Genomic DNA, 13,915 nt, shown 5'->3' on the forward strand with positions numbered 1-13,915 from the left:
AAATTGTTTCCAACTCGTGTGATCCAAACATTTCCTCTCGTAGCATAATGTTTCTATAAGCATAAAAAGGTGCGATTGTTATTTTGTCATTATTTTATGCCCCGATTGGATCAGCCTGCTGCCTAAATGTATTTATGTTGATAAAACTGACGAGTTATATATTGAAAGTTGATCTAATAAAAAAGGCTAACTCATTTAATCCAATGAATCACTTTATTCAAAGTGAGCATTGCCGAGGAATTCTTATTTTTTAGGGTGATGATAGAGATACAATGTTACTCAAACAGCCGTCAGTTACTCGAAAATTAAAAAACTAAAATCTGTGGGATGAACCCTGAAGGAGTTGCTGTACCTGTCTGCAGCAGGGGGTCATCCTGTAGGACTGGTCGCAGGAAGTCTTCGCCCTCCCAGGGTAAGGGAGCGTCTGGCAGCCCCGTCAGACAGGATGCAACACATTTCTGTAAACAAAAATATCAGATCATAAAAACATCCATCAAAATTTAACCTTCCTAATAGTCATCTCTTTCGTTTTTTTCAAGTGAGGCACTTTATTCAAAAGCTATTTCCCCATTTTCCCAATCGTCCTCCTGAATCAGAAATTGATTCAATTCTCACCTTCGACTCTGGTCAAAGACAACTGATTTCAACCATTTATGGTAAAATGATCTCCTTAACCCCTTCCCCAATTGACTCCCTTAAGCTAACCTGGAAGCATGATTTGGGCATTGACATTTCCGACGACCAGTGGAAAAACATTCTCAGTTTAGTTCACTCTTCATCTATTTGTGCTAGACATGCCCTAATTCAATGTAAAGTGCTTCACAGAGCTCATTTCACTAATGCCAGACTGGTAAAACTGTTTCCTAACAGAAGTGATGCCTGTAACAGATGCAAACAATCCCCAGCCGATCATCTTCACATGATCACATGACACGTTCTGGTCCGGTGCTAGCAGATTATTGGTCCGACATTTTCAGAACTCTCTCACAGGCCCTCAATTACACTTGTCCCTAAATCCTTGAGTGTCCTGTTCGGCCTTTCCCCAATCACATGTATACCAGCTACAGCGCACTGCGTCGTTGCCTTTACTACTTTGCTGGCCAGGCGCGCCATCCTCCTTAAATGGAAGCATGCTTCTCCTCCATCACATGACGATTGGATAAGAGAGGTATTGCAATGCATCCACCTTGAAAAAATTAGACAGACACTCTCTTAAAGGTTCGCAGAGATCATTTCATAAAACTTGGAGCCCTATTGAAGGCCTTATCGTGATGTCAAGACCTCCTGACTAAACTTCTGTGGGGAGGTGGGAGACTTTTCTTCTTTTGTTTACTGTCTCATTATCATTATAATATTTTTTTATTTATTTTTTTTTTTACTTGTGAGTGCTACAAGTGGCATTGGGGGGGGGGGTGCATGGGTGTGGGTCTATATTGCTGTGTGGAACTGTTCTATTGATTTTTCTTTTCTTTCAGACACCTTGTTGCATCTTACATCTGTTGTAACACCCTGTATATGTCTGCAGAAGACTTAATAAATATAAAAACATCCATCAATCCGATTGCATTTTTTATAAGTCATAATGTCAGTGGATTTGTTTTGGAGGAAATATTAACAATCCCGATGAACACAAAGGTATGAACAAAAAATGTAAACTGAGAACTGTAACAATATAGTGTAATTGTTAAATCCCATCTCATTACAGACAGTACTTACTGTTGACCGTATGTAGTTGATCATCTTTATGTAACCGTAGTCATCTAAATCTAATAAGGAAAACAAAAAAAGGTGAGCCATTTCAACAAAACTCAATAATCCTCTGGTTCTTAAAGGATGCAGAGAGCATCTGGGTCTACTTACTGTGTTTTCTTATCAAGTCTACAAGGTTGACCTGGTGCTCAGCCGTGCAGTGCTGCAGGGTGGCAGGCACAGAGCTCAGCAACCTGAAAACCAAAGTTACTAATTAGGCAGGGAAATCTGTTTCGTTAAAATGTATAAGCTTACGCATTGTCATCTTTCAAAATCAAAACCAGTTGTATTGCTTTGTTCTCCTCATCACCTACAAAGCCCCTAACTCACTGACCTCCTGCACCGACATACTCCTACCTGCACACCACAACCTCCTCACCTGGTCCCAGCACCGGACCAGGGGGGGACAGGGCCTTCCCCATTAGTGCCCCCCTCACTCTGGAAGTCTCTTCTCCAACACCTCAGACATTCTACCTCAGTCCCCTCTTTCAAAACCACACTCAAAACCCACCTATTTTAAATCCCCCTCCCCCTCCCTCTTTGTCATTGTTGTAGCTGTTTTTAAACTGTTTTTGCTTTGACTGGTTCTGTTGATGTTGTTTTTAATAGGGCTGTGCTCGATTGAAGAAATTCTTAGTCGACTAACACTCATTCAATTGTATCGACTAATCGATTAGCTGATTTAATCGACAGATCTGTAAATCTGAGTTTCTCCGCAAAGAGTCTTTAATTCTTGCGTTTACCAGAGATGTGCTCGTACGTTTCTTGGAAATAAGTCATTCAGCATGAAAAAAAGCATCAAAAACGACTAATCGACTAAAGAAATCCAAGTTAACTAGACCAAAACGACCGATTAGTCGACTAAGAGGGAGCAGCCCTAGTTTTTACCATGTAAAGTGCCTTTGAAAATATACTGGATGATAACATAAAAAAATTTTATGAATAGAAAACACTTGGTTCTGGAGTTTGGATTTCCAATTATTATTGTACCTGTTCATGTCACAGTCCCCTGGGTTCGGAAGCAAGGATGAAAACATCTGTGCAGACTGACTTACCCAAAATAATCTCAATCTTCTTGACTGATTTTGAGCTTTCAAATAGAAATACCCAGCGAGAGTGAAGAGACAGACAGTTCGGATTCTTTCTGTTCCGATAACTGGCTACTAAGTAAACATGCAAAGTCATCTCACCTGTCACAGAACAGACAGGTAACGGCAACTGGCTGACTGTCCTCCTCGTCCTCCTCCTCCATCCACTGCTCTTCATCATTATCAATGTCTTCATCATCACCGTCAGAGAGCTCGGGCATCTCGTCAGCAACTCCATCACAGTCTGTCAAAGTGGAGCCCTTATTATAGCTGCATGTACACACTCACTTCGGCGGTGTCGATGTAGCTTAAGCTAATAACATTGCTCAGATGCATTAGCATTAACGTTACAGCGGGGCAAAAAAAGGCTGCTGACGCAACAAAAGACAAAGTTCATTAACTATATACGTAATGGAAATTGTCGCTAGCCAAAATAAGTACTTACATGTTTAACAGCTACAGTTTGGGGGGTATAAATGTGCTACTTACCACACTCACGTGGGTCTGTGTATTCTGCCATGATGTCGCCTTGGTTTCAGCAGCAGTCAGTGGACTTCCTGATGACGTTTGGTGACGTAAAGAAGTCAGAAGAGGCCCTTCCAGATGAACACCACAAGATGTCGCCAAAGTTTATGTTATGACGCAGCGGATCTTCAGGTGACAAATGATGACTCCTCCAGATCAACAGGTTTTTATTATCACCTTTTAAACAGTGCAGATCTTCCATTCCATGCAGTTTCCACCCACAGTCATCTAAACTCTACCACCAACACTGTGCTTACTTTTACCATTATTATTCATAATATTAATAAGAATTTGAGAATGCTGGTTCTATAAATTTAGCCTTATCTGCTTACAGGTAAAAAAAAACAAAAAAAACTCTGGGGATGTTCTTTTCTTTTCAAGGTGCTCAAATACGTTGTTTTTTTTGATGAAACACCATCGGCATCTTAGTAATTATTTATTATAATAATAATACATTTTATTTAATAGTGCCTTTAATGGCGCTCAATGTCACCTTTGGATCAGTAATCAAACATGCAATAAGCAACAGAACATAGGTCAGCAATGAAGTAAAATCGGTTTAAAATAAGATGCAGTTGTTGCAGTTAAATAAAGATTTATTTATTTACTTATTTATTTATCTTAAACCCATAGACTATATAAAATAGCCTACATTTTCTGGAGAAGAATGAGTCCATGTCATGTATTTAGAGCCCAGTGAGTGTAACCACATTCAGTCACAAGGCGGCGCTGCTAGATCAAGGAAAGAAAAGGCGATCGTATTTGAATATCAGATCTCAAACACAAATTCAAAGTGTTTCACAGAGCAATGAAATACATCAAAACACAAGAATAGGCAAATACAATTCAGTAAAGTGGAAGAAATAAGTTAAAATAACATAAAATAGAGATAAATTCTAGGGACACAAGTTGATTATTGTATTATCTGGTCTGTCTACCTTCAATACACATTTATTCCATCTCTATTTGTTTTGTTTTATTTATCTTGAACAATCAACATACTATAAAAGACGAAAAGAAAAACTAATCTGATAAAAACACAAAATGAAAACAAAATCATATACATATCAATCCAAATCCATCAAAAAAGAAAACAAAGGATGAGCTCGAGAAGGAGAGAAGGAGCAGGCAGAAGCATAATGCTTATAAAGTCCTGCCTCTACTACTATTAATAGATATGCTTATACAGCATACAAAAATTGTAAGTCATACAATAATCCAATACCTTAATCAACATACAACTATACACTGTGTGTACATTCCCATTCATATATTCAGGTCATCTTTCTATATTGGTCAAGTATTGTTTTCTTGAATCTTTATTTTTTTGAACTGTTTAATATTATGGCTCTGTTTGATTTCATTGTTTACACCAAGCCACAAAGTCACCCCACAAACTGAAATACACATGCTTTAAAGAGTAGTTGGTAGGCGCCTGGGTAGCTCACCTGCTGGAGCGCGCACCCCTGTACAGAGGCCACACAAAAAAAAACAATCCTAAAAGAGTAGTTCGTACAAGAGGTTGTTGAATATGAACACACATGCTGGTTGTATTTTGAGGATTTACATCATATTCTGGATATTTGACATTGCATGCTAGCACATGCAATATTTGAACTTGGTTCCAAGATGATTTGTCTTACAAGAAAACAAATTCACCAACAAAAGTAAGATCATAGGTTCAAATTCATCATGAAATCAAACTGGCTGTATAGCAGTTAACACCTTAAATTCATAACTTCTAGGATCACAATTTAGTTTTAGAGACGTGTAGGCAAAATTACTAACCAAACCCTAATTCACCAATTTTATTCAAAAATGTTGCATTGCTGGAATCCCATTAAAAATTCATATCTTCAATGGATTGCATTGTATCTGCATGTTACAGATACTGTTAAATCCAAAATGATCAAACACTGTTACTTACCTGTAATATAACATAGGTAGACAATAGGTATTGTTAATGTGTGCAATGTATGCCGTACTGATGTAGTATAGCACAGATATAGACACCACATATTAATATGGATAGTCATTATGGAAACATTTTTCTTGCCCTGCCTAGGGACTGCAGATGTAAATTAGCCTAAGGGTAACTCTGGTACAATGCATCAAATGGCAACATTTATGTTAAAAATTGTACATGGTCACTAACAAATAAAATGAATAAATAAATAAAACACACACGCACAGTTAAATATTCATAATATTTTAATGAAAAGGTTAAAGACATCCAATATTTTAATCTGGTGTAAAATAAATTCAAGCATTTACTTTAAGGAAGTTGTTCAGTGGGTTGTCTCCGAGCACAAATGTGCACATCCAAAAGTCTTGCAACAGTTCCCTGATGAAAATATAATCATTTTAAGACCCAAGAAATGAAACCCAAATACAATTTTAAGATTAAGTAATGTGAAAATCCTTTGACATCATGAGGATGATGATAATGATGATGTAAGTAGTGTTTGCAGTATGTAGTCCTCCTGTATATCTGTTGAAATGACCTGAAAAGAAAAGAAAAAAAGTTTGGGGACAGGTCACACAGAAAGTCACAGTCAAATTTGAACTGTCAAAGTCCAAAGAATTGGTTTAACTTTGCACAGCTAGAGCTTTAGAGCAAAAAGGTATATGGCTAAATCAGTTTTGCGTTTCGTTTGGAGAGTCCATTCTATAAATCTTTACCACAGCCATAAGTGGGCTGTGTCAAAACATGAAGGAATCTAAGATCTAAGTAGGGCATTACCATTATGGAGACAAAAAACAAAATATTGCTTCCATAAAAAAGTATTAATACTGTGCAGCCAGCAACCGCCCATTTGTGTGATGCACTACCCCACCAGTGTCCTGTGTCTAAATGTAAATGGGTTGACATTCATAGTCCTCAGATTGGAGTGGAGTCCAACATGGGTCAGGAAACATTGCTTGATCATGCGTTATCAATGTAAATGGGTAATATGTTTCTAACTAGGGTTGCACAATATTGACAAAATGTGATATTGCGATATCGATATTAATTTCGACATTTTTAAACATATGTAAAATTACAAAAGTTATGGGAAAACACATAAAAATAAGATTCATAATGAATAAAACAAGTTTTCTTACAACACAAGGTTTATTTCAACTGACTGTCATATTGGACTGGTAGAACATGAATAAATAAATAAATAAATAAATAAATAAATAAGGACCATATATACAGAACAGGACATGTTTCACTGGTTGTACTGTATAAAAATAAATAAAGAGAACAAGACAACTTTTCTTTCGCTTCTCTGATTTGTTCCATTTTGTTGTCTCTATCCATTTCTTCACTTACACTGTCACTCTGTTGATATATGCACACACGTCACATGGTACGCTCCATAGGGTTTGTCACGTAGTGGACCCGTGCGCTGACATGTACAAGTGGCGCGGTAACTGGCCAATGAAATGATGATTATAGCGTTTCAGGCGGGCTCTAAATCAAACACAACTAAGCCACACAGCCAACGGACGGGACGCAGCGCTCCGCAATATAAACAAAATGTATCGCATACTTATCGCGACACTTTCAATATAACATTGCACATTGTGATATCGCGATAACGATATTGAGTCGATATATCATGCACCTCTCAGTTTGTTTCCTGCCTTCTCTTATGTCTCTGCACTCTTTCCCAGACTGGCGATGGCTTTGTTCTCCAGGATCTCCGTCTTCTGCTCAGGTTGAAGCAGAGTGTTTGCCACCATCGCTTTCGCCACCGCTTGGATTGAGATGGCCATGGACGTAGAAGACACAGCAGAAAGAGCACTGAAGAATTTCCTGGCGAGCCACTCAGCCGGCCGACTCTCCTGCCTATCTACCAACAAAACCCTATTGGAGAAAAACACAGAAGGTATTGATGATTTAGAGATTGGATTGGGTTGAGTTATTTGATGGTGAACAACCACTTAATACAGCAGATTTGACATGTATTTTTTTTTCTTCACTGGGGTAATTAACCACATTGATTCTCAACATGTCACTTCAAACAAAAGTCGCATGGTGCCTTGTTTACTGGATGGAGTTGTGGTAACCGGTCAGAACTGCCAAATTAGCAGCAGGGGAGTCAAAACAATCTCAATCCCAGTCCATCAAACATTAGTAAAGCGTAATGTTTATTACTTTTTCGAGAGTTGATATCGACTAATGCCGACCATACACTAAGACTTCATAAAGGATTAATTAATTAATTGGGGCTACGGATAGGCAGAGGTGAAGGGATGGGTCTTGAGGCGGGACCTGAAGATGGTGAGGGACTCAGAGGTGTGGATCTGTTGGGGGAGGGAGTTCCAGAGCCTGGGAGCTGCCCTGGAGAAGGCTCTGTCCCCAAAACTGCAGAGGTTGGACTTGTGGATGCAGAGGAGACCGGCTGAGGTGGATCTGAGGGCCCGTGGGGGTTGGTACGGGGAGAGGAAGTCAGTGAGGTATGAGGGGGCCAGATGCTGGAGGGCTTTGTAGGTGAGGACCAGGATTTTGTAGGTGATCCGGTGGGAGATAGGAAGCCAGCGGAGTTGTTTTAGGACTGGAGTGATGAAAAGTCGTTGTTCCACTCAGCAAGATGAACTACAAGCAGCTATCAGATGTAATTATCCCTCTCCACATTCCCACAATCCATTGCATTTTGTGTGTTTAGATAATGTCACACGTCTAACAAAGCTTACCACAGTTCAGTTGGAAGAGGACGCATATTTTCAGGCACATCTGTGCAAATATTTGGTATTGGTCAAGTTGACAAGATGCAGTTTAATAGTTTCGCTATAAGACAACACCTCTGTACATCATGTATTCATGTTTGTATATTTTAGTTTGGGGAATTTTTTTTTTTTTTTTTTTTTTTTTTTTACTTGTCTCATTTGGTGAATTGGAAGTCACATAAAATGATTGAATTGAGTAAATAGATAGATAGATCTCTCACCCCGGTCTGTAAATGGCATATCTGTCAAAACCCAGCGCCTCAATCTCTGCTTCCACTTGTCCCTAGGAGAAAAAACATTTCATTATGATCTTTCAGCGATTGCCCAATGTTATTGTTCAATGATATAATATGATAAGACTTCAGTATGTGGCATGCAGTAGAGGAAGGAAATAAAATACCGATACCTTGACTTTGAGGTAGAGGAAGTTGCTGTTTTTATCAGCTCCTCTGGAGGACTCCAGGTGGAATTGGGTGCTGCCTCCTGCTTTGGCGAGCTCTGCTGATTTTAGAACATAGTCGTGATCAACGCGGATGAATCCTTCCTGAAATAACAGAGAAGAAAGAGAAGATTTATTTTGAATGCATTTGACACTGACAGGTGTCTGCCAAAGAATTAAAGGTCCCATGGCATGAACATTTCACTTTATGAGGTCTTGAGGGGTGATAGAATGCAAAACTGATTTTACCCTGTCATAGTTGAATAACAACAGTTCGGTGGGTAAATAGGACATACATAGAAGCTCAAAATCCCATTGACACCCCTTTACTATGAAAATCTCATATTTTGAAACTGCCGCTGAAAACGGGCGAATCTCAACAAAGCTGGAAGTTGACGTCAACCTCCCAAGACCTGTAACTTTGTCACGCCCATGGGTGTATTAAGAGACCCACGCCCCAACATTTACATAGGCTACACAACTGACCAGAGATCAGGTAGTCTTCTGAATCTAGCTAGGTCACGCAGATCTCTGCTATTCCATTACAAAATTCACTTCTGAAATTTTTTTATGCGAGAAATCAACTATGTAAAGCTCAAATATGGGCCGCTTTACGAAAATGGATGGCTAATTGCAAATTTTGTCCGACTGTGTGTCGGAGTTCAGAGGCTGGTGCTGCCTGTGTAGCAGCCTCGCCACCTGGCCTGCCTTCCTTCACAGACCCGGCCTGCTGTGAGGTAGATGGAGCTCAGTCACGGCTGGCAGCCCACAGCACTCCATACCCACGCAAAGTCACCGTCTGTTGGGCTAAAGGACAACCAAACGCCGCTGCTCTGACAGAGCTCCAGGGCTGCAACTCCCCTCTTCCTGCTAGCTAAATGCCCGGTGTATGTGAGCGAGAGGGCGGTCAGTGAGCTTGTTACGCCAGCAATCTCTTACCACAGGTTCCAGTTAATCTTTTAATGTGTGTAATTATAATGTGTTGAGTTATGTAAACAAACTATTGGGGAAATAAACGCTGCTTGTCCGTCTCATTGATAGAGCCTGCGGCTGGATGGAGCTCTATCAATGAGAGCTAGCTAGCCTCCTCTTAGAATTCCTCTGAAATTCACAAATATTCATTAACTTGAAATCGGACACCGTTGTTAGCTTTATAAGACATTTAGCTAGATGTTGTATACGTGGCGTGACGAAATTCAAACTGTAAATATACTCGAATTACGCCGAAAATAAAGCTGACTATCCGTGATTTGTAGCTACACAGGTAGCTAGGATTGAAGGGACAGTTGCAGCTAACGAAAGCCGTAATCTTCACAAATATTCATTAATTTGAAATCGGACACCATTATTAGCGTTATAAGACATTTGGCTAGATGTTGTATACGTGGCGTTACGAAATTCAAACTATAAATATACTCGAATTACGTCGAAAATGAAGCTAACTATCCGTGATTTATAGCTACAAATCACGGGCTACATCCAGCTGCAGGCTCTATCAATGAGACGGACAAGCAGCGTTTATTTCCCCAATAGTTTGTTTAAATAACTCAACACATTATAATTACACACATTAAACGATTAACTGGAACTGTGGTAAGAGACTGCTGGCGTAACAAGCTCGCTGACCGCGCTCTCTCGCTCACATACACGGGCCATTTAGCTAGCAGTAAGAGGGGAGTTGCAGGCCCTGGAGCTCTGTCAGGGCAGCAGCGTTTGGTTGTCCATTAGCGCAAAAAAACAGTGACTTTGCGTGGGTATGGAGTGCTGTGGGCTGCCGTGACGGAGCTCCAAGTACCTCATAGCAGTCCGGGGTCTGTGAAGGAAGGCAGGCCGGGCGGCGAGGCAGCAACACAGGCAGCACCGACCGCTGAACTCCGACACACAGTCTTACCAAATTTGCAATTGGCCATTGGTCGTAAAATGGCCCATATTTGAGCTTTATATAGTTGATTTCTCGCAAAAAAAAAGTCTCAGAAGTGAATTTATAAGGAAATAGCCCAATAAACAATGTATAACTTTGCAGTGTCTGAAATATGAGACCTGCTGTCGAGTCTCCCATGTGTTTCTATGTAGTTTGCTCAAACCAATCAGCGCGTAGCTCATTCTGAATATTCATGAGCATACCATATTTGGAAGAAAAGCTCTTGTTCCAAATAGAGCCATATTCACAGGGTAGTTAAGGGCCTAATAAAATAGCATTCGGGCAATTTTCAGCCCAACCAATGTTACATACCCCATTAGGAGACCTTAAGGAACAGTGTAAAATAACCTATATAATCATTCTATCACCCCTTTAACATTAATATGCGTTCCCCCAGCCTGCCTATGGTCCCCCAGTGGCTAGAAATGGTGATAGGTGTAAACCGAGCCCTGGGTATCCTGCTCTGCCTTTGAGAAAATGAAAGCTCAGATGGGCCAATCAGGAATCTTCTCCTTATGAGGTCATAAGGAGCAAGATTACCTCCCCTTTCTCTGCTTTGCCCAGCCAGAGATTTTGGCCCACCCATGAGAGAGAGACATCATGGCTTTCAAACGAGCAAAGTGGCAGTTGGTCAAGGCCGCACCCCCACCCTCCACCTTGCCCCCCCCCACACTTATGTTCATCCATAAAAGTGTAATGCTGTAAACACTGCTGCTTTGATAAACTGGCTAGGCCAGTATAAGCTTATCACAGATCGGTATAGCCATAGATGTAGGCCAGTAAGTTGCAAGAAATTGCAGAATGCTAAATATGATTGAGTTAATTTACAATCAGCAACACTATTACATAGCTGGTCCATCCTGTGACTTGTCAACTATGAAATGTCCTGCTCTGGACATTCTGTGTCCAGAGCAGGACATTTCATTAAAAAAAAAAGCTAATTTAAACGTAATCTCTATAATAAAAAAAAAAAAAAATCCACGTGTTAATATGAATATACTGTATATACAGTACATATCTACAAATTTAAATGGATCCCTATAAAACATTTTTTATTTAAAAAGGTGCTCTAAGCGAGGTTGGGTGACGTTACTTCTTGTTGAAGTATTGTCAAACAAAACGGAGGCTAGCTCGCCCCTCCCTCCTCCTCATCCCGTCCCCTCCCCCTCCCTTCCGTGTTTCCTGAAACAGTCATGAACACACATTGTCGAAGTAGCCTACGTGCTAACGCTGCTGCGGTGATGGCTCAACCAGCTCCTTCTTGTCGGTTATTGGCTGGAATGCTGGAACGCTGTTTGTTATGTTTGGTGGTGCCGGTTGGCGCGGTTTGTTTTTGTTTGTGGAGCCTGGGCTGTCTACAGAGACCACGCTTTTTTACAGTGTGTTCAGGGGACAGGCAGCTAGCGGATAGTGAGGAGATGTTTGCTGTATGTGACAAAAAATGTTGTAGCCTAAAAAACACGTGACATCACTTAGAGCACCTTTAAGAGTACACTACAGATACTGTATACTATATTTTGGTAATTGTGTGCTACAGTACCCACAGTAAAATCTTAATCGATTCAACAGTGAAGTATCCACATATGGATTTATACAGTTTAACTTACAGTCCCTGCTTTCGCTTTGGTTGTTCCCAGGCAGCAGTAGCCAACATCATGTCCTTGGAAGGCTGCAGCATAATCGTCAAGCTTCTCAAAGTCCACCACCTCTTGTACCTGGAGGCATAAAAGACATAACAATGTCACTATCGACATGTTGAATCTCAGATAATGGGAGTCGTCAACTGAGTAGAGAATTAACCCACTGACCAGGTTTGCATATGCTTGGTCCTCAAAGGTGAGCTGTCTCCTTCCGATGAGAGTAATCTTGGAGAAGATGTTGCGCCTCAGCAGCTCTTGAAGCAACATATTGCCCGTTTCCCCAGAGGCACCAAGGATGAAACAGCTTTTATTTTGCCGCTGGAAGTTTTCCTCCAGAGTCTTTATGTCCTCGGCCATGCTGTGTGCCAAAAATGTGCAAATGTGAAACATGCTGTGGAAACACTGTTTACTATTTTGGCATAATGCATGTTTTTACGTACTCATTTCGGCATAAATAGGAAATTCAGACTGCTATTATCATGATAAGTAGTGCCATCTTCAGACAGGACGCTAGTACGGTGTTAGGACAGAGGGAAATTGACAGCAATGTTTCGACATTGGTAGTCAGCAGTAATCGAGTGTATTAATTATTAAAAAAAAAATAGTATGTAGTGGATGCAATTCATGACGAATTTATGAGAGAATGCATATCATTCCACATCCAGTCGTATTTTTGTTTTACAACGTAAGTAGCTATGTATTTAAAAAAGAAAGGTAACTTTAAATGCCCGTTTGGTTTGACGTTCGTTCGCTCTTTGATTACCCACGGGGACCCAGGGAGTAACGTTACGTTCTTCGGTTAAGTCAATCTTTGCCTCTCGACGTTAACAGTAGTGTTCTACAGATATGGGACCATTGTAGCCAACATTAAACATTAACTATAGTTGCATTTAGCTAACATTACGCGACATGTAATTGGTGTTGAGTTAAATTAACGCTTGTAACGTTAGCTACATGTGTCAAGTTTAGCTGACAGAAAATCTAGGGAGACTACCGCTGTTCATTACCTGGTGTATTTAACCGGATCAGGGTCGTCGAAATAATTCAAAACCGCTGCAATGACACAGATTAGGACAGTTAAGAGCCCGGTCGCATTTCCTAGGGTGGTGACCAGTTGTTGCACAAGAGACATTGCTATTGTTAAACACCCATGGTAACAACTATTACATTGCTGGATCGCTTCCTGGTTGCTTCATCTTTACAGACGGTGCTCTCTTTGAGCTTCGGTGATAGGCTGAGGAAACCATCGTCACCGTCAACGACAGTCCATAGACTGTGAATGCGAAAGACGGCACAATTTCACAACACTACTGTGTTAATTGTAACTATATACTTAATGTATTTGGAATTATATGATAGTAGGCTAAAATCAACAGAAAGGAAGAGACGCTTGAACTTCAAATCTCGGGGAGTCTCATGCTCATTTTCCACCATACATAACACAACGCTTTATGGACAACGCATGCGCACTTGAAAGAATCCTACAATATTCTGTAGGCTATTAATATTTCTCCTACTTTAGTTTCTATATCGTGGCCCATTACAGCATAATTAGTGTCAACCTGTTGTATTTCGTGTTACCCCGTTGTGAAGTTAATTGTAATCTAATCCATTAGATGTTTCATACTCCCTATCATTATCTCCCAATATTAAATGAATAATGCACATCTTTTCCTTTAAGGGAATCTGTTACACACATTTATTTAAAGTGGGGTTCAATGTGTGTATGAACATTACAGGACATGTTGCAACTTTGTGTGTGCATAAACGTCATTTGCATTTATTAAACTATCACCATGACCTTAGACAGACTGTTTTATTGATGAAATATAAA

The 13,915-nt window shown here is 40.2% G+C and overlaps 2 protein-coding genes across 4 annotated transcripts in view; both read right to left on the reverse strand.

Annotated features, from left to right (window-relative positions):
* prmt3 (protein arginine methyltransferase 3) overlaps window positions 1-3,443 on the reverse strand; it is a 63,255-nt gene extending 59,812 nt beyond the window's left edge. For both annotated transcript variants that reach the window (XM_039795348.1, XM_039795349.1), the window contains exons 1-5: window positions 3,327-3,443; window positions 2,940-3,081; window positions 1,861-1,943; window positions 1,717-1,766; window positions 353-458 (exon numbers count right to left, since the gene is read on the reverse strand). In XM_039795348.1, coding sequence (XP_039651282.1) covers window positions 353-458; window positions 1,717-1,766; window positions 1,861-1,943; window positions 2,940-3,081; window positions 3,327-3,357 — 412 coding nt within the window. In that variant the 5' untranslated portion in view covers window positions 3,358-3,443. The remainder of the gene's footprint in view (window positions 1-352; window positions 459-1,716; window positions 1,767-1,860; window positions 1,944-2,939; window positions 3,082-3,326) is intronic.
* A 2,112-nt stretch (window positions 3,444-5,555) lies between these two features.
* On the reverse strand, window positions 5,556-13,304 carry htatip2 (HIV-1 Tat interactive protein 2). Of its 2 annotated transcripts, none has more exons than XM_039796075.1 (7): window positions 13,089-13,304; window positions 12,250-12,439; window positions 12,049-12,156; window positions 8,488-8,625; window positions 8,303-8,364; window positions 6,977-7,218; window positions 5,556-5,866 (listed from the first exon to the last, which is right to left on the reverse strand). In XM_039796075.1, the coding sequence occupies exons 1-6, from the start codon at window positions 13,211-13,213 to the stop codon at window positions 7,002-7,004; spliced, it is 840 nt and encodes a 279-aa protein (XP_039652009.1). In that variant the 5' UTR covers window positions 13,214-13,304; the 3' UTR covers window positions 5,556-5,866; window positions 6,977-7,001. The 2 variants fall into 2 exon arrangements, with proteins under 2 accessions (XP_039652009.1, XP_039652010.1); XM_039796076.1 differs by lacking the exon at window positions 13,089-13,304 and adding an exon at window positions 12,522-12,756.
* Between the last annotated feature and the right edge of the window lie 611 nt (window positions 13,305-13,915).

Source organism: Perca fluviatilis, chromosome 3, assembly GCF_010015445.1.
Source record: "Perca fluviatilis chromosome 3, GENO_Pfluv_1.0, whole genome shotgun sequence".
NCBI classification, from domain to species: Eukaryota; Metazoa; Chordata; class Actinopteri; order Perciformes; family Percidae; genus Perca; species Perca fluviatilis.